Source organism: Trichogramma pretiosum, unplaced genomic scaffold (genome assembly GCF_000599845.2).
Source record: "Trichogramma pretiosum strain Unisexual culture from Peru unplaced genomic scaffold, Tpre_2.0 scaffold16, whole genome shotgun sequence".
In the NCBI taxonomy this organism is placed as follows: domain Eukaryota; kingdom Metazoa; phylum Arthropoda; class Insecta; order Hymenoptera; family Trichogrammatidae; genus Trichogramma; species Trichogramma pretiosum.
The window spans coordinates 2399348-2422015 of NW_019641647.1; the positions used below are offsets into that span (position 1 = coordinate 2399348).

A 22668-nucleotide genomic window follows, 5' to 3' on the forward strand; every position below is an offset into this window, starting at 1 on the left:
CGTTCTATTATTTCATTTTATAAATAGTAGAACAAAAATGCGTTCAATTTTTTAAAATTTTTAACTGTTATTTCTTGATTATATTCAATCTTTTTCGTAATTACCATCAAAGAATATTTATATACATATCATACCGGGTGGTGAGCGCTACAGTTATGTGCTGCTCACCTGCGCGAACTACCTCTCCCAGACAAAATGGCCGCAAAATAGAAAATACCCATGTTACCATGTATATACTATATATATTAAATCGCGTGTACTCGCTATGTATGCACATACACCTATACACAACTGCTCATGTATGTTAGAGAAAAAGAAAGGACAACGATATCTGTACGATGAAGCTTTTTATGCATAAAATTGTATACCACATAAATCATTTCGATTTTACGAAGTGTTTAAAAGATAAGAAGCAATTTTCATCTTTTATCCTGTGATTCGAAAAATAATTGGCTGCACCTAAGAAGAAAAGAGGCCTAAGGGACTCACGCGGATTCTTCTCGACACTTTCATACGTAGGTATGCATAAGGTTTGAGACGAGCTTGACTCCGTCTTACTTTTACCTGTGTGCGCGTGTGTGAGTGTCGCAGATCATGGTATGTTTATTATAGAAAAATGAAAGAAACGCAGGATTCTCATGAGCTGCTGCTTGATAGGGGCCTTAATTATATATGCCCCTTATATTATACCTATACATGCGAATAGAAGCGCGCACAGATCTGTTTTACCCCGGCGGCGGCGCGCGTGTGTACTTGTGTTGGTGCGCCTTAATGCTTGTATTAGTGAGTAGGAGTAGTAGTACAGTACAGTGAACACTGTACACACTGGAGTTGCAAAGAGCAGTAAAAAGACGGTCGCCAAAAGTTGCTCCAACGTCGTTTGCACTTTGTAATCAAGGGTGTTGTCGCGTGCGGGTGCGTGTGTGACTATTGTTGTCGTCCGATGTCCACGTCTACCTCTACTGGGCTATCTACATTGTGAATGACATGTACCATAGAGCTCAACTATTCCTTGCGCTCAACGACAAGCTGCAGTTGATTCGTCTCGCATCGTGTCGAGAAATAGTGTAGACAATCGCTCGCGGCTGTGCGTGGGAACTGAAATCGCACGATCGCCTATTTTATGCTATTCAGCAACATTACACTTGTATCGTTTCCAGGTACCTTCCTAGGGCCACAAAATAACCAAATCATTGGATCTCGCATTGATTGTACGTCGCACAAGTTTTTAGTTTGACACTTAGACTTTGACGTGCCTGTGTATGTCATTGTTGCCAAAATACTTGATGCTCCATTTTTATGCTGAGCAATTTTAACAGCTTCGAAAGCTCTATACAAAAATAACAAGCACTTAAACTGGAACATTGACATGTTGAGGTTGGTTTGATTTGTTTACTTTACTATGCCAGTAGTTTATTTCGAAGTCATTTGACAAAATTTGATATTTAAGTCTAATTTACGACGATGCAATGCATAGAAGAAAATACTAATTAGAATTGCTAGCATTGTTCATTAATTACTTTGAGAAAATTACTTTGTGAAGATGCCTCAAAATGATCCAATAAGAATTGAATCATTTTTTTATCACACAATGAACTTACTTGGACACACCAAAAGTTATGTCAAATAAATATAATCCTTATTGTTCTAATAACTTTGAAAATGTCACCGTAGAGCCATCCGCCAAAGAAAAGGCTCCAGACTCAACTGTGCAGAATACAGAAATTGTCGAGCAACTTCAAGAAATCATGTCTGATCACTTGGCCAGCAATAATGAATGTTCTCAAGACTCTAGCAGTGAAGTTAATGAAAAAGAAAAAAAAAGCAAGACTGAAAATACCAATTCACGAATTGAAGAGATTAAAGCTGAAGGTTCACCAAACGACATGGATCTAGATGAAACTATTGATTCACAAATCAGATTAAGAATGGAAGCTCCAAGAGATCAAATGCACCCCCTTGAATTAAGAGGTACTGGAGAAAATGAAGAAGATGACATTGAGATAAACCCTGTAAATATTTTGGACTCATTACCATTAGAAGGTATGTATTTAATGTGTTTTGCATAACATTCATTAGTTGTTGCTTTGAGCATTATTTCATTCATTAGTAATACATGATTATAATATTATTTTTGTAGGTGCACCTATAGAAGGGCAAGAAGTGTCTGAAGCAGATCTTCTTGGTAAAATAGATGGCGATGATGATGAAGAAGATGAAAAGTCAATGGTTGATGTGGATGAAGAAAATATACTTGAAGTAGGAAAACATCATGTGGAGCATGAAGAAAACAAAACTAAAGGAAGAAAGAAACAAAAAAAAGAAAAAGATGATAATAACGAAAACAACGATTTAGAATCAAAAGCTGATAAAAAACAAGCCAATATGAGGAAAAATATTCGTGAAGTGATGGATGAAACTCAACTTGATGAATCTACCTTGGCTGCTCAACGTCAAGAAATGGAACGTTTGCGGCGTGTTCAAGAACAACAAAGGATTATAAGAGAGGTAATATTTGATTCATTTTATTTTAATACTAGCTTCATGATATTTGAATCATTGCTTCAAATTTTAGGTAAGATTACCAAGCTCAGTACAGTTGAAAATCAATCCTCCAAGTGGACAAGCAGTTTCAATTTCTCAAAGTGGAACTTCTCAGCACCATAAAAGTAGTAAACAAGGCTCAAAAACCTCACGTTCCCCAACTTGTTCTTCTGCAAATCAACTTCAGCAACGCATTCGCATGATGACACCATCTGTCAGTATATTACCAGTAGTTTCAAAAAAAGATGATATTGAAGAAGAAGTAGAACATTTAGAATATTATACTGATTCTGAACTATCGGATGGTGCTGAAGCAGATGAAGTTATTTCACGAGAAATCAAAACTTCACAATCTGATGTTCCTCTTGACACCGGAGCATCTAAAGTGCCTGGGAAACAAAAAGGCAAAGATGTTGTTACAATATCTAGTTCAAGCGAAAACAGTGATGATGACTGCATTGTACTTAGCGATGAAGAAGAAGAAGAAGTTGATGATGAAGATCCTTCCAATTCGGGCATGCATACTAATGATCGTTACAATGTACCTGATGAACAAGGCAGAGTTTTAGGTATTTAAAATTTCAAAATGTTGTGTTATTTCAAAATTTCAAATTACATGTAAGTTACCATCTAATGTGTTTGTTACAGTTAATGTAGGTCATCCTGAAAACGAACCAGATGTATTTTTGGCACCACAAGTAGCAAAAATTATTAAACCTCATCAAATTGGTGGAATACGTTTTTTGTACGATAATATTGTTGAAAGTATTGATAGATTCAAGTCAAGCTCAGGTTTTGGATGTATATTGGCTCATAGTATGGGTTTAGGAAAAACATTACAAGTTGCAACATTTTGTGATATATTTTTCCGTTGCACTGATGCTAAGACTGTACTTTGTATAATGCCTATCAACACGTTACAAAATTGGTTGGCTGAATTTAACATGTGGTTGCCATATGAAGATCCTAATGCTCCAAAGGTATAATTTTATTTAATTATAATTGAAAGAGTCAAAGAACAACATCTGATGCTCAAAAATTATGTTTTTAAAAAATTTATAGGCCGATAAAAAAGAGGTTGTCAAAGAAGAAAATCAAGAAAATGAAAAATCTGATCAATCTCAAAGCACTATGAATTCAAATTTACATCAGCAACTACCTCCAGAAAGTAAACCAATTGGAAGTAATTCTTATGGATCTCAACCTGGTTTTAATCCAGGCATAGCACCGCCTTATGGCGCACCCATCTATGATTCACGATTTGGGACTAACTATACTGGTGCAATGCCATCATATAATCCGATAAAACATGAATATAATTCTCATTATTCAGAAGCATATAATATACCCCCTTATAGTCATTATCCACCATCTAATGTACATCCACCAACCAATTATGTAGGCATGGATTCAAGTGCTCCTCATAATATGAATTCTACTTATTCCAATTACGGAACGAATTCGGGCATAACACAACCAAACTATAATAATGAACAATCTAAAGAAATACCTTTGCCAGCTCAGGATAGTGGAAAATATAACATGCCAATATCTGCAGGACAAAAAACTGAATTTTCTCAAAATGATAAAAGTCAATTGGAATCAAAAGAGTTGGATGACAAATCTGATGAATCCGCTAAAGAAAAAACTGCGAGTGAATCTAAAAATGGAGAAAAAGTTAAAACGCAATTCAGTGTTGATGTACCTGAAGGATTGGAAGTACGTCCTCGTCATTTCCATTTGCATATACTTAACGACTCTCACAAAACGATGGCAGCAAGAGCTCGTGTTATTCGAGAATGGCAAAAAATTGGCGGTGTACTCCTCATAGGATACGAGCTTTATCGTCAACTTTCTTTAAAAAAAGCTAACAAAGCAAAACGCAAACGCGGGCAACCCATCAGAGATCCATCACTTGACGCGGAAGAGGATGACAAAAATAAACCATTGCTTGATGAAATGCATTCAGCTTTGGTAAGCCCTGGCCCTGACTTGGTTATTTGTGATGAAGGACACAGAATTAAAAACTCACACGCTAGTATTAGTTTGGCTCTTAAACAAATGCGTACAAAGCGACGTATTGTGTTAACTGGTTATCCTCTTCAAAATAATTTACTAGAGTACTGGTGCATGGTGGACTTTGTGAGGCCAAATTATTTAGGTATGCTATTATTTTTTATAAGTTTAAAATTTAGTTATTCAATAATTATATTCTATTATTTTATTTTCAGGCTCTAAGAGTGAATTTTGCAACATGTTTGAACGTCCCATTCAAAATGGACAGTGCATCGATTCAACTCCTCAAGATATAAGACTGATGCGTTATCGCGCCCACGTTCTTCATGATCTTCTGGCTGGTTTTGTTCAACGACGCTCACATACTGTGTTACAACAGTCCTTACCGCGTAAGGAAGAATACATTCTTTTAGTGAGAATGACTCCACATCAACGTAAACTTTATGACACTTTCATGAATCAAGTGGTGAAAACTCGAGCTGTACCAAATCCGCTGAAAGCTTTTGCTGTCTGTTGCAAAATTTGGAATCATCCAGATGTACTTTATCACTTTTTAAAGAAAAGACAAGAAAAAGAAGAAGACGATCTTGATCTTGAAGAAACAATTAGTGATAAAACTTCAACAGTCGGTGTTAAGCGAGCGGCTAAACCAAGGGCTCCCAAAGGTGAAGGTAAAAGAGGAAGGAAAGCAAAACCTAAGCCAGCTGCTAGTGTTTTACCTTCATCAATTAATGAAAATTCGAAATCTCCTGATAAACCAAAATCTTTTCAAAATATGGGCCCACCCTCACAAGCAGAAACCAGTAATTCTACTGGTTTTAATGCTCAAACAAGTTATCAGCAGCAGCAACAACCTCAATCTACATATCAAAATTATCAAAACAATGAATATAATTACTACAATAATCAAAATCAGCAACAGCAAAAGTACCCTATGCCTGGGAGCAATCAGGCTTACCCACAAAATGCAAATTACTCTCAGAATGATCAGAGTCAACAACATACACAAGAGCCATATTCTAATCAAGAACCTTACTCTGAACAGCAACAGCAACAACAAAAACAACCGCAACAGTATACTGGTCAACAAATTCAGCAACAGTATCAACCACTTCAGCAATCTCAGCAACAGTACTCTGGTCAACAAAGCCAGCCACACCAGCAACAGCAACAGTATTCTGGTCAACATAGCCAGTCAAACCAGCATCAGCAGCAATACACTGAACCGCAGCAGCAGTATTCAACACAACCGCCTCAAACACCGTATTCAGGTCACCAATCTCAACAACAACAACAATATTCAAATCAGTATGGACTCTCGACTACGGGTCCTGACCCGTCTGCCAAACCAATTGCTGGAGCTTCAAGTACAATATCTGGGACAAACTACTCATATTCAGATGGTCAAATGCCTGTTCAGCAAACGTCTTATCCACAAAATCAATTGAATTACAACACTTATTCGCAGACCAATCAACAAAATACAAACTACAGTAATACCGGGACAGATTCAAACCAAAGTGGAATTAATAATTATTCAAATAATTCTCAAAATGCGTCGAGTACACAAAATGCAGGATATCCTAATAATCAACCCTCATCTATTAATTCTTCTAACTATCAACAGACAATGCCAAATAATAATATACAACCTCATTCATCATATTCAGCACAGAATAATTCAAGTGTTTCCGGAGTACAAAACCAAGGCTACTGCCCAGAAAATCAATCTAATGCACCTCCTGCTACCTCATCTTCAGCAATCGGATATACAAATCATCAGCAACAGCATATACCTGCTCAACACTCTTATCAAAATCAGTATGATAGTATTTCACGAAATTCAGTGCAAAATTATGGATCTCAAACTTCGGGCAACCAGCCGCAAATATCAAGTTATACTAACAACCAATCTCAATCTCAAGTACCTCATCAGCAACAACAGCAACAAACACCGCAAACCTCTTATCAACAACCTCCCCAAGTAACGCCTCAAAATCAGCAGCAGCAACCAACGTATCAACAACAAGTTTATAGTACCCAAAATTCTATATATTCTCATACACAGCCACAAACATACCCTACATCTCAAGGAGGCCCCAGTTATCAACAAAATCAACCACCAGACTCTACGCAAAATCAGCAAATAAACTATTCTCAAGGTTCTCATGTAAAAACTGAAACTCAGCAACAAGACACTTATCCTTCGCAAAATTATTTACCACAAAATACTCAGTTACCATCAAACAACCAAGCTCAATTTGACTCACAGTCACAGCAACAGCCTCCTCCACCAGAACAACAATCCTCTACACCTGGCCAAAATCAATATTGGCAACAAAATTATCAAAACACTAATCAATCTTATTATCAAAATCAAAACAGTCAAAATAATTATCAGAATAATGCTGTTGGGACAAGTAACTACCCAATGAACCAACAATTATCAACCACTTCAAGTCAAGTTAGTCAATCAAATCAGTACCAAAATTACAGTGATAATTCGACGATTGACACAAAACCTGCCCAACTCAATCAATCTATCCCAAGTACTGCTCCATCTAATGGAGTTAACTCTACTCAAATGACTACGAATTCTGGTTCGCTTCAACAACAACCGAATTTGAAACCTTCCATTGATTCTCAGTCAAGTGCCGAACAAGTATTAACCGAGACTTCTAATAAAGATGAAAAAACAACAGCAGACTTGAAGGATAAAGATATGAAAAATACTGATAAAGAGAAAGCAGATGAAGATGACGAGACCGCGTCAAGAGATGAAGAAAAGGAAAAGATCGGTAGCAGTTTAATGAACAGTTTGAAAGATGGAGATCCTGGGATACCATATGACTGGGCTTATGAGTTGATGAAAAATTATGTTCCAGGCTTAATTGAAGCCTCGGCCAAAATGAAAATTTTCTTCGTAATTCTTGAAGAAGCTATACGATTAGGAGATCGCGTATTGACTTTTTCACAATCTCTTTTTACATTGAATCTTATTGAAGATTTTTTGGCTAACAACGATTTTGAAAATGTCGAAGGACAGAAAGAATCTTGGGCTAGGAATGTTAATTACTTTCGTTTGGATGGCTCGACTAGTGCACTTGAACGTGAAAAACTCATCAACGAGTTTAATGCCAATAAAAAAGTTCATCTATTTCTCGTTTCAACCCGTGCTGGATCTTTAGGTATTAATCTCGTTGGAGCCAATAGAGCAATTGTATTTGATGCTTCATGGAATCCTTGTCACGATACTCAAGCAGTTTGCCGAGTGTACCGTTATGGTCAACAAAAAAGTTGTTTTGTATACAGACTAGTAACAGATAATTGTTTAGAGAGGAAAATCTACGACCGTCAAATAAGCAAACAAGGAATGTCCGATCGTGTTGTTGACCAATGTAATCCTGACGCTCATTTGTCACTCAAAGAAGCTACCACTCTTTCTTGGGAATGGGAAGAAGATAGCGAAGTGCAAGATTTCTCCGATTTGAAAGATAAATATCATGACAGTGTGGTAGGTCTGATATTAGAAAAATTTTCGGCTCTACTAACAAAGGAGCCGTTTAATCATGAGAGTCTTTTAATCGATCGCAAAGATAAAAAACTGAGTCAAGCGGAAAAGAGGCTGGCTAGAAGAGGCTACGAACTTGAAAAGATGGCTGCGAATACTGCTAAACCAAGTTACAATTATATACCTGGAAATACAGCCCCCAGAGGTAATGAATATTTTTATTCGATTTCTGATGAAGATTTTATTTTATTTTTTTGAAATATTTTTGAAATAATAATTGTTTTTAGTGACTGTGCCAGCTAGCAGTTTACAAATTCGCCAGATTCGTGACGCTGCCAACCCTATTGGCAAACCCGTAGCTTCTGTTAGACCAATGCAGCAACGTGGATCTGATGGTTTGAGTACGCGAAATTCCAGTGGTAGCAAATGGATACCTGCTGAAGTTTGGCAGAGACAGGGTATGAGTGCGCAAGAAATGACTCTACCATTAGATGTCGTCATACCTACGAATTCTCCGGACAAAGGCAGCATAGTTCTCAAAGCAGGCCAAAGAGTTATGGTTCTAAAAAGTCCTAAAGGCATTTACATGCAATTAGAATCTGGTAAAATCATAGCTATAAGAACTGCTTTGAAAATGAACCAACAAAAGAAAGACGATGAACCAGTGGGAGCTAAAAAAGGTAATGACGCAATCAAATACCAAGTTAAAATAAATAAAACATTAATATATTAATATTGGTTTTAAAAATTTTAAAAAATTAAGGTGTTGTCACTGAGGGGAACAGAAATACTAGTAACAAAGAAGAAATTGGATTTCCTCTGCGCAACAATTCAGCAATATCTATTATTCCGAAAAATACAAGTAATAACCAACCACAACAAGCACCGACACGACCACTTCTTATGAGAACTGGAGTGAATTACCGTCCTTACGGAGAAAAAGAAGTATATAAAAGAACGAAAGCTACAACAGCTGCGAAATCTTACGTCAATCCAGTCCAAACAAATCAAATAAGCTTGTCAAGAATTAATAAACCAAAACATCTGGATAACGTAAGCGAAACTGGTTCAATTGGCGAAAATTCGAACTCTTGCGATAGCCAAAAAATGCGTCCAAGAGTAGAAGAAATTCATTTAGATGACATGCACGATACCGGTTCTAATTCCATGGATTACAGTCCATCAAGTAGTCGCCGTAGCAATTCTGACACAGATTCAAATATTCAAAGGCCCATCATGGAAGGTAGACCAATGATGCAAGGAAGACCGGTAGCCAATTTCAATTTGGGCAGACCGCCATCGGCTATGAGACATGTTCAAGATATGGAACAAAAAAAGTTTGATCCCTATCATCGACCTTTGTCTCAATCTCACCCAAGAAATAAGCACACAAACAGTAAAGATGATATTCACATGGATGATTCTTCTCGACACCTTCTTCCTCGTCAATCGTCTCTACATCAAACTAATCCACAGCACCAATCGCATCTAACGCCATCCCAACGTAATCTTCCGCGACAGATGATTCAAAGAGGTACCGGCAACTCACCGAGAGTCACTTCTGATGTTCGTATAGTAAAGCCTCACGAGAATGTCAATAGTTCTATTTCTCAAACGAGCTTGACATCTCCGTCAGCCACAACAACAATGCCTGTAAGGGCCAAAGCTGCAGAATCTGATATGGCTTTGCCAACACCTCCACAAACTCCTGCGCATCCTGCTTACCCTTATGCTCCTTATCCGAGGTATTTTGATTATGGTGCTAGACCTCCAATTAATGATCCTTACGGCTATTCAGCTTACTCGGCACCGGCTAGTAAACCCGTTGACGAGGTAGCAAATCCCGGCGCTGAACCACCAAATTATCCCAGAGTCAGCAGTGCACTACCTCAAAAAAAAGTGACAAGTAACAAAAGTAACACTGCAACTGGAGTCGACAATAAATCACTTTCTAAGTCAAAAACTGCTGCCAAGGAAGAGCAGCCAACTCCGACCGCTTTTAGTCATCCTTCTAGTGTGAGAAGTGCTTATCCTCCAGCACCATATGCACCGCCGTCGTACGATCCGTACTCGCAGCATTATTCATCGGCACCTGCACCTGGAAGCTCAACATCTTATCCACCACCTGGTTAGTGATAAAACGTCTGCACTTACATCATTTAACAATAATTTTTTCCATAAATTAAACATTGTTGTTCAAAACCAGAGAATAATAAAAATGATTGTTCGTTTCAACAGCTCCAGTCGGCTATCCTGGATACGGTAGTCCAGCGTATAACGTATATTCAGCCTTTTCACCTCCACCAGCGCCTGATCCGTATCGAGGTTACGCGCCTCCTCCACCAGCTTCAGCACCAGGACATCCAACGAATTACTATTCACCCTTTCCAGCTTCACCTGTTTATCCAAATTATTCGTTTTTGCCAGCTTATTCAAATCCTGGTGTGCCTACTGAGCCTCAACCACCGGCTCAATAATTCAGTCTTCGTCTTCTAGTAAAACTTGAAGATATGTTTTGTTTGTGATAATTGGAACTGTCGAAATCAGTGAAAGTATTTCAAACATAGCAGTGAATAATTCCATGCACTGTAACTAATTCAGTTTCATAAAGAGGCATTTTAGTGTAGTTTCTTAGGCCCAAGTGCGTTCCTGAATCGTTTAATAATAGTTATTTGTATTGATTATAGACAACCAAGTGCAATCATTGTGTGTGAATGTTTTATCGTAAAACGGAAGACCGAGTCATACTAGATACATGACCATAATACTCCTAATTCTGATTATACTCATTCTTTTTGTTATGATTATTTTCCAAAAAAGCTATATTTTGAAAACTAGCTTTATAGCAATTTATTAAAAACTTTTATAAGCGATCGTTAATTCAGGCTATAAAGCTACATTTATACTACTATTTATAAAATTTTTGGAAGTATAAATATCTCCATTGAAGTTTTCTATTGTATATTATAGGGATAATTTAGAAAACAATTTTTTACGATTTTTTTCAATCAGAGTTTTAGTAACGTGTTATTGACTATTCAATGTAACTTTGAATCAGCAAATATGTAAAGTATAGATTATCGAATAATATCGATAGACACATATTGAAATATATAACTTTTTAGAATTTTTTGTTGTAACTTATTCGAAAGTTACTTGTGAATGATCTGACCGTGTTCAAATTATTATCATAAAATAGCTTATTCAACTATAATGTTATGGACATTTTTTGATACATAGTGCAAGATATTATGTTGCTCATTAAAAGCCGTTATGTGATTTTTATCACGTACGTTAAAACAGTATTCTTTTAAAACATAAATTTCTTAGCCTGCCAGTAACAAAAATCGTGTATTATGTTACAAGTTTTAAAAAAATTTGATAATTATACACATACGTGACATATGTATGTTATCAAAAAGAAAAAAAAGGAAAAACCAAAACTAAAGTAAAAAAAATACAGATTGAGTGTAGTATGTTTTTACAAATATAATAAAAACAAAATGCAATGAAATTTTAACGAGCCTATTGTATACAGCGTTATATTTCAAGATTCTGTGATAATTCTAATTTGTCTATCAGTCAGGAGAGCAGTGCGCTTTTATGTATATTGTTCCTTATGAAAGTAGAATTTGGTTTGTACGAACATTCATTTGAGTGGAAAAGGTGCATTGCAAAGGCTTGAGTAAATGAATGATGTGAGTATCCGATGATATGATTTTTAATATAATTATCATCATCATCATACTATAAAGCAGATGAGAGTACGAATGACATTTAATAAAGTTGTATATTGTAAATGAAAATAATGCATTAAAAAAACTGGGATTTATAAATAACATTAGTACCATACTATAGCGTTCCTGAATATAAAAATGACGTATAATCTGAATATATTTAAATAATTTTTGAGTAACTCCGTTTTAATTTGAATTATCCGTTGTTATTATGTAAAAAGTGTAATATCTTATAATTACAATATTAATATTAATAATCACTATGCTTATTACATTTATAATATGTAATTTGTAAGTAGGAAACTAACAAAAGAATATCTTGATGATTTCAATCGCTTTACTCCGAAATCTGAATGTTTTAAAGCTACTTAGCTAGCTACACGACAATCTTAAGACTTCTTCATTAGTTTTTGTATCAATGAAAGAACAATATAAAACATGACTTTTACACAAAAATTTGGTATACAAATATTTAGCTGTATATTCAATTATGATTTTAAAAAAAAAGAAAAGGATTTATTTGTTTGGCGTAACATCTCGGAAGTCTGAAACATTAACATGAAAAATATTTAGAATCAAAATGTTTTATGTATACTTTGCTGGCAAGGCTGTACAATGCCTTTTGATTTAGATATTGAATTTTTCACAGTTTAAATTTAGATTAAAATGTTAAATGCTTGAATGAAATCCTAATAAGCATAACATGATGGTATGTAATTGTGCTATAATTGCATTTAATAATTACCATTGAGCAATGTGTATTTTTAATTTAATAAGGTACGACTCGGTCTGTCCAATTTGGTCACAATGTATGATTTTAATGCGTTATAATTATCACATAAGTTAGCCCGTAGATCGTAATTAATTTTTTAATTTTAAAACTTGTCATCATTAAATGAAAAATTTTTGAGAAAATCATAAATTTCAAAATGTACATACCAAATTAGAAAATTTATGCTGATTGCTCGAAACAATGCGAATCTATATAATCGTGTGACAATTTACTAGAAGAAAGGGATAGAGGAGAAGAAACATACCTATCTTTCACATAAGACAATTATAATTATGTACAGAAAATAACAGATACGCAACGATGGAGAATTTTACGTAGCAATCAACTTGTAAATCGATTTGTTTTCCACAAAGTATTATCAGATTGAATAAACTCTAAATGTAACGTTCAATCTTCACAAGCGCAGGGTTTGAAAAGAAAAGTGGGACTAACTTTAATCATGAATATATATTATATATATAATAATTTATATTATCGATATCACGATTATGGTAATAATAAAAATATTACATAATAATGCAACGAGTAGTGCGAATTTTGTACATAAATCACGACATTTCTTACGTAGATTTACTAAATTGATAGCCTGTATATGCTACAAAGAATTAATATTTTATGAAAAAACATGCGTCAGAAGGTCGCGTGTTTTCTATCGACTGCAGTTGTAATAATGATAATATAAAAATTATTATTATTATTATTATTATTATTATTATTATTATTATAGATTATGTAATACATCGCAAAAGATATATTATTGTATATTCCAAGCGATAATTGATCACTGATGTATTGACGAAGATTACACCTCAGCTTTACTCTTCGATGTCTATCACACTACATGCTGGGAGTAATATATGTAAAATACATTGTTTACAATAAAAAAATTAATTTTAAATCTATCATTTCACATAAATTTCCTTCGTTGATGAGAACATTAATTTTTAATTATATGTTCATCTTGACAACTTTCTTTGTTAAAATTTTAAAAGTGAAAAATCACTCGCGCATGCGCACGTTCGGTAAATCCGGAAACAAAACGTCATTTACGGTTTACCAACACACAAGAATTATTATATAAGCCAGATTAGTAGCCTGTCACCGAAACGAATTCGTGAACGCGCACATGTCTGCTTTCGTGGGAAATTGCTAAACATTATAATGATCTCAAGAATCGTCCTTTCCAACCTTTCAAAACCTGTCTTACGTTTGTTTATTCTAATTTGAAGGTTTCAAAGTCACAGTAGATATTGAGAATTCTCAATAGTGAGCACGGATAAAGCTTAAAAATGTCTACCTTTTCGGATGATTTAGAGGAATCAATGAAACCACCATTACCTCCCAACTGGGAAGAACGTATTTCCAAGAAACATCCAGATAAACCATATTATTATAATAAAAAGACGAAAAAGTCATCCTGGCTTCCTCCAGTTGATAAAAGTGGCGAGGTACGTAAAATTATTTTATTTAATTATCTGATGAAATTTTATAAGAAAATTTGTTTAGAACAGTAAAAGTTAATACTAGGTCATTTTAGGACAAATTCGAAGGTCACAAGTCGCTAAATGGATCAACAAGTAATGAAGATGGTGCATTTTCAGACTGTTATGAGAGTAGTTCATCAATGGTTATCAATCCATACAATAAAAATAATAAAAATTCATCAAAATCTTCAATTAGCTGTACCAAAGGGAATGATACCCCTGCCATGAAAGCAGTTAGAGAAAGAATAGAGGCTAAAAAAATAAATTCAAAAAAAACGCATTTAAACAAAAATCTTAAACTTTGTCCATCGAAAAAATGTCGATCGAGCTCTACATCTTCCCAAGCATCAAACACTAGTGCAATTTCAGATGTATCCAGCTTAGGATCAAAAATAAGAGCAGCAGCTATACCTAGATCATCTATAATCAATGGTACTGATCCAAAAATTAACAAACTTCCTAAAATAAAAAAAATTAATCAATCAAATAAACAACAACTTATCCAAGAAAAAAATATTAAATCAAGAGGAAAAATTGAAACTATTCTTACAGATAATGATTCCTTGAAGAAATCATTAAAAAGAAATTGTGCAAGTGAAAGATTAGAAAATCTTAGAAAACGTCTCAGTACTGATAATGAATCTACGCCTCATGTTAAACGTACTCGACTATCATTACCTCAAGAGAATAATAATGATTGTGAATTTGCAGAAGAAATCAGTAAGTTATTAAATCAACCAGAAACTACATTAAAAAGCAATGCTCATGCTCGATTGTGCTCAATAGAGAATCGAATACAGAAAAATACATTATTACAATTAACTAAAAATTATAAATCAGATATTGATCCAGAAGAAATTGATATCTCGAAGAGACTTGCTGAGAAAATTCATAAAAATGAATCATTTATGGAAGATATGGATTGGGAACCAATTGAAGATGAAAAAATTATGTCAGAAGTAAGTATTATATAATTGTATTTGATTAATTCAGAAAAATTGTAACATTGAAAATATTTATTATTAAGGTTCATTTAGTAAGATCTGAACTTGTTGGAAAACCAAATGAAAATGCAAGTGAACTGCCAAGTAACACTTTACAATCCATAAATTGTCCGGAACAAAAAAGTTCTTTGTACATAGTTGTGGATACCAATGTTTTTTTATCTAATTTATCATTTATTGAAGAAATTCTAGATTCAAACTCTGAGAAATTTGGTAGACCATTTATAGTTATACCATGGACAGTTATAGAGGTTAGTATTTTTTCCATCTATAAAATAATCTATAAAATAATTTAATCAAGTTCTAATAATTTAAAATCATTTTTGATTAAAGGAATTGGATTATATCAAAGAAAATAAAAATAGGTCACATCAGCTCAGATCCCAAGCCAGGAAAGCTGTTGATTTGTTGAATAAGCATTTTTCTAGTAAACATCCTCGTTTTTTAGGACAAACACCAGAAGATGTTCAAAGAAATAATCAGAAATTTGAGATTGATTGCCCTGATGACAGAATTCTTCAGACCTGCTTACAAGTTAGAGATTATTCTCGATCTGTTGTAATTATCTTATTGACATTGCATATTAAAAAATTTAATTGAAGTACATTTAAATGATACTTTTAATTTCACAGGTTCTTCTATCATATGATAAAAATCTTTGTAACAAAGCTTTACTGCATAATATACCAACTTTGAGTAGAGATGAACCATTAGATAAAATTGAATTAAAGACATCACCAGAAAATGATTTCTTAGCAAATAGTCTTCATTGTTTTTTAGAAACCGAGCAAAATGATGATTGTCATTCCGTTCAAAAAGAATTGTTAGAAGCAGAAGATATCATGGAAGAGGGCAAAGCTTTGCTGAAGAAAGTTCTTGATGAGGTAATTATGACGTCAAAATAATAATTAAATTTTGAAATGAATGAATAATTTTAATTTCAGACAATATCAAAAGAAATGAATATTTTATTTGGTGATGGTTGGGAATCACATGTAATTATTAGACCACCTTGGTCCGTGATAGATGCTCTAAAATGTGCTTTGAAACATTGGATGGCTGCAGTTTCTGAATCTTTTACCAGAAAAACTGAATCTACATTAAAAGAGTTGTTTGATTGCTTAAAGATAATACCAACAGGCGGTAGAAAGTTGAAAGATGTACAATTTTTTTTGGGCAAATGTGAAGATATGTTCCAAACAATAAGTAGCTCCAAGTATCCTGTTTTGAAACCGCAAATGATAAAAAAAATTGATGTATGTTTTGACTTCGTTATTAGTTTATAGTAGTACATAACTAAAATAACAGAAAAGTTTAATTTCAGGAATTAAAACACCGTTGTCATGAATCCATCAACAATTTCAATGAAACCAGATTTAAAAATTCTGTTGGTGAGGAACTCGCTGAAAATCAACAAAACGTTAGGGCTGATTTAGCTTTCAGAATTTTAGAAGAAATTTATGACTATGCTAGAGACACATGGTAAGAGATTAACCTTATAAATAATGTTAAATACATTCATTAATTTGAAACAATTTGTTACTTAATATACAAATTTTTCGCAGTGGTATAGCTTCCAGTTTTTATGGTATAAAAGTATCATTCGAGTACAAAGAAAAGCATCCATTCATTACCACAAAAATTGCTGTAGAACAACAAAAAGATGTCGGTATCAACGTAAATAAGCTACTATCAGCTCTTGAAAAGTAAGAAAGAATACAAATTTATAACTTTTTTCACGATTTTTATATGTTTTTAATTTTTTTATTACCTAAATAGGGCTCTTGCTTACGAAAATGAAGGTTTGTTAATAAACGATCGAGTAATATTGACTCTCTTTGAAGTTTTATTGCAATTTTCTTCGGATTTGAACATCGAAGATCTTCGCTTATTGACTCCTCTTGACGTTTACTATTGCGTAAAATTGAAAAAAGACAAGCTAGAAAAAGGAAGAGATCAACTGCAAACTCTCAAACTTCATTTTTGCCAAATAGCAAATGCACAGTGTAAAACTTATAAATGATTATGGAAAATAAGTGTTTATTTTATAAACGTAAAATTACTTTGAAAATGAGACTGATCGTAGTAGATAAATAATGAGTTAAAATTTCTAAGTGTTTCATATTAATAAATAAGCTTTATTGTTGACATATTGTCAATTTCTGATTAAGAGAAAAAGAGAGAAAATGATGTTAAATGCACAGCCTCTATGACGTACAAGATTGAGGAACAGAGAGACAAAATATTGTATTATTGACATCAGTTCATATATAGCAAGGGGAATCCTGCCTTTGGTGGTTGAAGCCAATTGTCGCGCGAGTAATTAACGTGCTGAGTCTCAACAACGTGGAAGGTGTAGGCGTGCCTTGAGGTCTCGCTTCTGTTTGGCTTGGAATAATGCACCACCTGGCCGTGAATGAGCACACACGATCCTCTGCGCACTTCTATCGGTCGAAAGGTGCTCAACTGATAATAAGCTGGTGGTTTATCGTAAATCAGCAGCTCTTGGGCCAATGGGTCCTTGTTACGCAAATAACGTCTGTGTACCCCACTCTTGTGCGAACCAGCGGCTATGTGCAAACAGCCGTTCTCGACTGTGGCGTCATCCAGCGCAATCCAGAAACCAACAAGATTCACTGGTTCTGTATATAAGTAGCTTGCATCTTGATGCATTACCACTGCAAAGGATCAGATATAATTTTGGAAGTATATGTTCGCTTTCAATCAATTTTGTTCTTAGTCTTATATCTTGTTGATTTGGAAATTATTGTTTTATAAGATATAAAAAATTAGATTATGTGCAGCGTTTGTACAGTTTCAACTAAAGATGTAACAATTTATTACTGTTTCAAAAAAATTTAATTTTCGTGCCACCCTCTCACCCTAAAGTAACATTTTAAAGCAAAATCAAAATATTACTTTAGGCTGGGGGACTCACAAAAACTGTATTTGTTGTGAAAAAAGAAAGTCTCAGAGCACGTGATTATCAGCTAAGGCGAAACCAAGTCTGATAAATTACATGTGTTCTGAGACTTTCCAGTTTTTTGCTCTCTAAGGGTAGAATATACTATTTTGTTTGAATACTTAATTTTATAACTGCGGAGATAATTTTGTGTACCTTATCATTATCTCAAAAAAATGTGTACAGGGTTATTTAATTCTATTTACAAGTAAAAACTGTAATGTAACTTTTTTCTTTAATACTAAAAAAAAATAGACAATAATAAAATTAAAGTTTATTTTATATATATATATATATTTAAGAAGTAAGCGTACGTTAAATGACTAAATATACCTTCAGATCCTATTCCAGAATTTTTATAAATATACATTGACTGGCAAACTGCAGGTTCAATTAGTCCTAATTGAAAAGCAACTTCCTTGACTTTTTCACTAAATGTGTACTTCTTGAAAATAGGATGGTGCCAGTGCAGAGCATGGCCAACCTTACAATAGTATTAATTAAAATTAGAAAATTATTTTATGTAGTATTTGAATAATTCTTACTTTGTTGAGAGCGACTCTTGGATGAACTTTCAGCTTCCCATCGCTTTCCAATGCCTCTGATTCGAAAAAGTAGCTTATTTTATTGGCACTTTCCAGGAAATATTGATCTTTGCTCTAAAATAATGAAATGCTCTCTTTAGATTAATGCAGCTTTTATTATGTTATTTATAATTAGAAATTAGACAATCGACGAACCTGTCGCTGATTAACGGTATCGAAGACTTTGCGGTCTTTTTCGGGCGGTAAATTTGTAGTGAATTCTTCTCCGGCCGACTTGAGTTCGTCAACTTCTTCGGGTTTGAAGAAATTTTCCAGTACGACAAAGCCATCTTTTTCAAACTGTGGCCAAAATAAAACCAAAAACAATGAAAATATGATTATTTCTAGTACTTTTAATACAAAATACGATCGATCATCCAAAGTCAAGATTTATTTTTCCTACTATATAAGCTATTCCAGGTCACACGGATATAATTATACTTGAAAAATTATAATTGTTATGCTAATAAAGTTATAATTGCATTAATCGCATGCAGCATATAATTTATACGCGAGTATTTAAAGTAGAGAATGGAACGAGGTGTGCGATGCGTTTGCGGAAACGAATATTGCCTTTTATTGCTTTATTCATCGTTGGGGAGGATAAATTAGCGAAAAAGCGTAAAAAGTTGCTACTCGCAGTTAGCTCACGTTATTCGATTTTAGCATTAAAATTCTGACGCATTGTTTACGCTCAGCCGCATTTAGTAAAGAAAAATTTCACTTTTTATCCTCGAATTCGATATAGTCAAATAAAATATCATAGTTGCTGAAAACGCAAATGAATGAGTCTTTTCAACTGACGAGTACAGGAATCCGATTCAACGAGTAGGTAGGGCTTTAATCGTGTGACATTGTGGTGTTATTCTTCGGAACGATTAAATCGCGACTCCGATTCAGCTAACATTAATGCCTATACACGCGAAACGCGTAAACAATAAATTTAATGTCACGGTAAATTAAAGCGCACTCGATCCGTGGAGAAAGTCTTGGGTGATATAGGCGAATCTCTTGTGCTACCCTTTCGTTCGTCACCAGCGTGACAATAATCTATCCCCACCTATGCGTATACAATACATCGAGCAATGAGAAATTTCGATGATGATATCTAAAGTTTAGTTAGCTGCGGCAGAGAGTCTGCCATACATCCCACATAAGTAATAAGCGCGCGCATTGTTGTCTCCTTTAGCTTGAGTATACGCCGCAAGTAGCGCACTCAAATTTATCTAATATTCTCCACCCGTCGCTTCGCTACGTTTATACTCATGTATATCCTCTCCGTTCCGGTATACATAAGGCAGAAACTTTGCTTTTCTCGCGACCTAGTTTGAGATTAATATAAAATCGCAAGAAAGGTCCTCGCAGTGAAAAACCGTAATGATTTGAGTCGATTCAATTACAATTTTACGAAAAACGCACTTATTTCCTCGACTATAATGATTGAGTTATCAATTAATGATCAGATACTTATGCACTTGAGGACACCATCATTTTCCAAGAAACTTTACATCCAACATCTCTTTTGTATGCCCGTCTGAATTTCTTTTTTACGAAGCAATGAAAAGTATAAAAAAACGAAACTTTTACTGAATAAAGTTGATCATTGTACTTCTATGGGCTGTGTGCTTAGTAGCAAACGTGACTTATCAGTGCCAAACTGAGTGCGTAAGCACTCGCTGAGCCATCGGCTAATCAGCTGTGCCATTGACGTGCGCACATCGAGACGATAAGCACGACAGATATGTCATTAATGTTTGTTGCGGCTGTCGATCTCTTTGTTTGCGCTCACCTGCATTGCTGCACTCGCTCGAGATTGCGCATATTCGCACGCGAGACTCTGATAATTTCCAAAAGCTCCGGAGCCAATCAATGTTTAATACAAACTAAACTTGGAAATACTTTTTTACAGCACAAAGAAATCGTGATTATTCGAAGAACACAATGTCCGTGAACTTGAGTCATTTGTTATTTCTAATGAACGAGCCCAGCATTTTTCTGACTTTTACTTTCAGTCAATCCCGTGTCCTGTGGAATAATAATCATCAAAGAGAAAACAATTACTACGTTTCACTTACGAGATTTATAATTACCTTCTTCCACTTGAGCGGAGCAGAATTTGGAAAAATTGCGTACAACTTTATGTACACGTCAAAATACAACAAATTTTAAGAAAGTCAATAACTCATCAACGCTATATGCCACTTTGAAGCACTTAGAAGAGGAAAAAAATATATTTTCAAAATTCTGCAATGTCAGAAGAGGGTACTTTTCTTAAGAAATTTAAACCCCATAGGTCAAAATTGTTGAGATGAAGAACTCGCAGCAGAATCTCGTGGCAAGTCAATCCAATCACAATATTTGGTATTGTGAAAAAAATAATGTAATTGAGGATTCCAGAGCTTAGGTACGAGTTGTCTTGGTCAATCAGGTATAGTATGAACATATTTTACTATTATATAAATAAATTTCAACTATTTCTATAGATACGGCTATTTTTTAATTTTAGCTTTAAACAACAGCTTTAAACAATAGCTTTTAACACGTATCAAGCGATTTTAAAATTTTACAAAACTGACAAAATGACGAGAATTTGTTTTTAAATTTGAGAAAACCTGTTTTGTTCTAAACCTCTTTTTTGTATCATAATTTTGAAAAAGGCTCCGTAGGCCTATTTCACAATCGTCACTATTGGCCACGTAACTGCTTTGCCTGTGGGTATAAAAACTAAAGAGGTTTCTCATTAAACTAAACAGCAATACCTTCTTTGTTTTTATACCTCTAGGTAAATCAGTAAAATGACCAGTAGTGCCATAGCTGTAGCAATGAAGGGTGCCTGTTAAAAGTTAAAAGAGAAATGGTTTGGTAGTCCAAATTCCATCAACATTCTGAATATGAATTTCTGTATAAAAATTTATGAGATGTGATTCTTTGAAAATTAGGCAATTCGAAAATGCAGCAACGATAAATCGATTTTAGAAAATGATAAAAAGGGTGAACCTTGACGCGGTTGTGATCATCTTAAAAGTGAGGAACTTTAAGAGAATTGTTATTATCCTAAGAGAAATAATAGTAAAGAAAGATTAGCGAAGCAAATTTAAAAGCTTCTTGGATATCGCAGAGCCAATACGACAAATAAATAAACGATGCACTAGAAAATAAACTCTATAAGCTGTTGAGCATGTACAATTAATTTGGGATAAGATGTAGGTCACGCTTGAATAGAACAAAAAGGAAAAGGAAGAAAAGTTGTTAATTGTATTCCTAGATAATTAGAGAAAGAAAGTATGCGCAGATGAGGCTGGGATGAACTGTTACAGAGCTTCGTGCTTATGTGAGCCAGTTTTGCTCACATACTTTTGTTATCTTTAACTTGACGATAAAAAAAGATTAACGCCTTGCATGCATGAAAAAAGTGACGTTATTCTGCTGGAAGAAAAAAGATAGCGATAAGTAAGGGAAATAATACGTAGAATCGGTATGAATATTTGTAAAATGAGTGGAAAACATCGAGACCTATAAATGGAGAAATGCGAAAGAGTTGATTTATTTACGTAATAAAATGTTTTTCTTCAGTGACAACAAGAAAGAAACATAACGATCTGATATTCTAATTATCAGAAAGAGCAAAAATATCGCAATTGTCATCGTGCACCTCGTCATAATTTGTACAATTTAATTAGTCGAAGATGAAGATTTCATTACCTGATTAGCGACTTGTTGCATTTTTTTTGCAGATATTAATAGGTAGGCGTATTGGAGCTCCGGCGTAGATCAAGAAAATCGATCGATCGCAAAGGGGGAAAAATGCTCGAGATATCGGTCGGTCGCACTATACGCGTATGCGGCGATAGCCGGGGCAGTCGTAAAAAGAAATGGCTCGCAAAGAGAGAAGGCACGATGCGACATGCGCTGCTCGCACACTGCACACTGCAGACACAATTGGGCGGACAGTCGGTCAATTCCGCTCGCAGATCTGCTGTTCGACTGAAGCTTCGATGCAGCACATGTCGACGTTGGCAAAATCAAGTCTCGA

At 34.5% G+C, this 22668-nt stretch overlaps 3 protein-coding genes across 5 annotated transcripts; 2 read left to right on the forward strand and 1 right to left on the reverse strand.

Moving 5' to 3' along the window:
- Positions 1-291: 291 nt before the first annotated feature.
- Positions 292-11510, forward strand: LOC106659333. Of its 2 annotated transcripts, none has more exons than XM_014381831.2 (10): positions 292-1377; positions 1675-2043; positions 2141-2508; positions 2576-3113; positions 3193-3524; positions 3607-4705; positions 4776-8276; positions 8359-8751; positions 8835-10199; positions 10310-11510. In XM_014381831.2, exons 2-10 carry the CDS (start codon positions 1749-1751, stop codon positions 10546-10548), a joined length of 8130 nt encoding a protein of 2709 aa, XP_014237317.1. In that variant the 5' UTR covers positions 292-1377; positions 1675-1748; the 3' UTR covers positions 10549-11510. The 2 variants fall into 2 exon arrangements, with proteins under 2 accessions (XP_014237317.1, XP_023315584.1); XM_023459816.1 differs by having other exon boundaries at positions 292-1087; positions 1161-2043.
- A 2198-nt stretch (positions 11511-13708) lies between these two features.
- On the forward strand, positions 13709-17126 carry LOC106659373 (transcriptional protein SWT1-like). Its single transcript, XM_014381905.2, has 9 exons — positions 13709-14049; positions 14139-15044; positions 15113-15340; positions 15423-15647; positions 15722-15973; positions 16034-16345; positions 16414-16571; positions 16655-16795; positions 16869-17126. Exons 1-9 carry the CDS (start codon positions 13891-13893, stop codon positions 17110-17112), a joined length of 2625 nt encoding a protein of 874 aa, XP_014237391.1. The 5' UTR covers positions 13709-13890; the 3' UTR covers positions 17113-17126.
- Positions 17127-17200: 74 nt separating this feature from the next.
- Positions 17201-22646, reverse strand: LOC106659374 (phytanoyl-CoA dioxygenase-like). Of its 2 annotated transcripts, none has more exons than XM_014381906.2 (5): positions 22338-22646; positions 18792-18935; positions 18597-18710; positions 18385-18535; positions 17201-17767 (listed from the first exon to the last, which is right to left on the reverse strand). In XM_014381906.2, the coding sequence occupies exons 1-5, from the start codon at positions 22356-22358 to the stop codon at positions 17349-17351; spliced, it is 849 nt and encodes a 282-aa protein (XP_014237392.1). In that variant the 5' UTR covers positions 22359-22646; the 3' UTR covers positions 17201-17348. The 2 variants fall into 2 exon arrangements, with proteins under 2 accessions (XP_014237392.1, XP_023315623.1); XM_023459855.1 differs by lacking the exon at positions 22338-22646 and adding an exon at positions 20425-20962.
- Positions 22647-22668: the final 22 nt, after the last annotated feature.

What these genes read in the sequence shown, in the direction of transcription:
- LOC106659333 (XM_023459816.1), top strand. Translation starts at nt 1,620, where the DNA reads ATGTCAAATAAATATAATCCTTATTGTTCTAATAACTTTGAAAATGTC. An exon ending in TGGAAATACAGCCCCCAGAG is followed by an intron (nt 8,277 to 8,358) that starts GTAATGAATATT and finishes AATTGTTTTTAG; the next exon opens with TGACTGTGCCAGCTAGCAGT. An exon ending in ACCAGTGGGAGCTAAAAAAG is followed by an intron (nt 8,752 to 8,834) that starts GTAATGACGCAA and finishes TAAAAAATTAAG; the next exon opens with GTGTTGTCACTGAGGGGAAC.
- LOC106659373 (XM_014381905.2), top strand. Translation starts at nt 13,891, where the DNA reads ATGTCTACCTTTTCGGATGATTTAGAGGAATCAATGAAACCACCATTA. An exon ending in GAGATTATTCTCGATCTGTT is followed by an intron (nt 15,648 to 15,721) that starts GTAATTATCTTA and finishes TTAATTTCACAG; the next exon opens with GTTCTTCTATCATATGATAA. An exon ending in TGAAGAAAGTTCTTGATGAG is followed by an intron (nt 15,974 to 16,033) that starts GTAATTATGACG and finishes TTTTAATTTCAG; the next exon opens with ACAATATCAAAAGAAATGAA.
- LOC106659374 (XM_014381906.2), bottom strand. Translation starts at nt 22,358, where the DNA reads ATGCAACAAGTCGCTAATCAG. An exon ending in TGCAACAAGTCGCTAATCAG is followed by an intron (nt 18,936 to 22,337) that starts GTAATGAAATCT and finishes TTTTGGCCACAG; the next exon opens with TTTGAAAAAGATGGCTTTGT. An exon ending in CAAGAGTCGCTCTCAACAAA is followed by an intron (nt 18,536 to 18,596) that starts GTAAGAATTATT and finishes TACTATTGTAAG; the next exon opens with GTTGGCCATGCTCTGCACTG.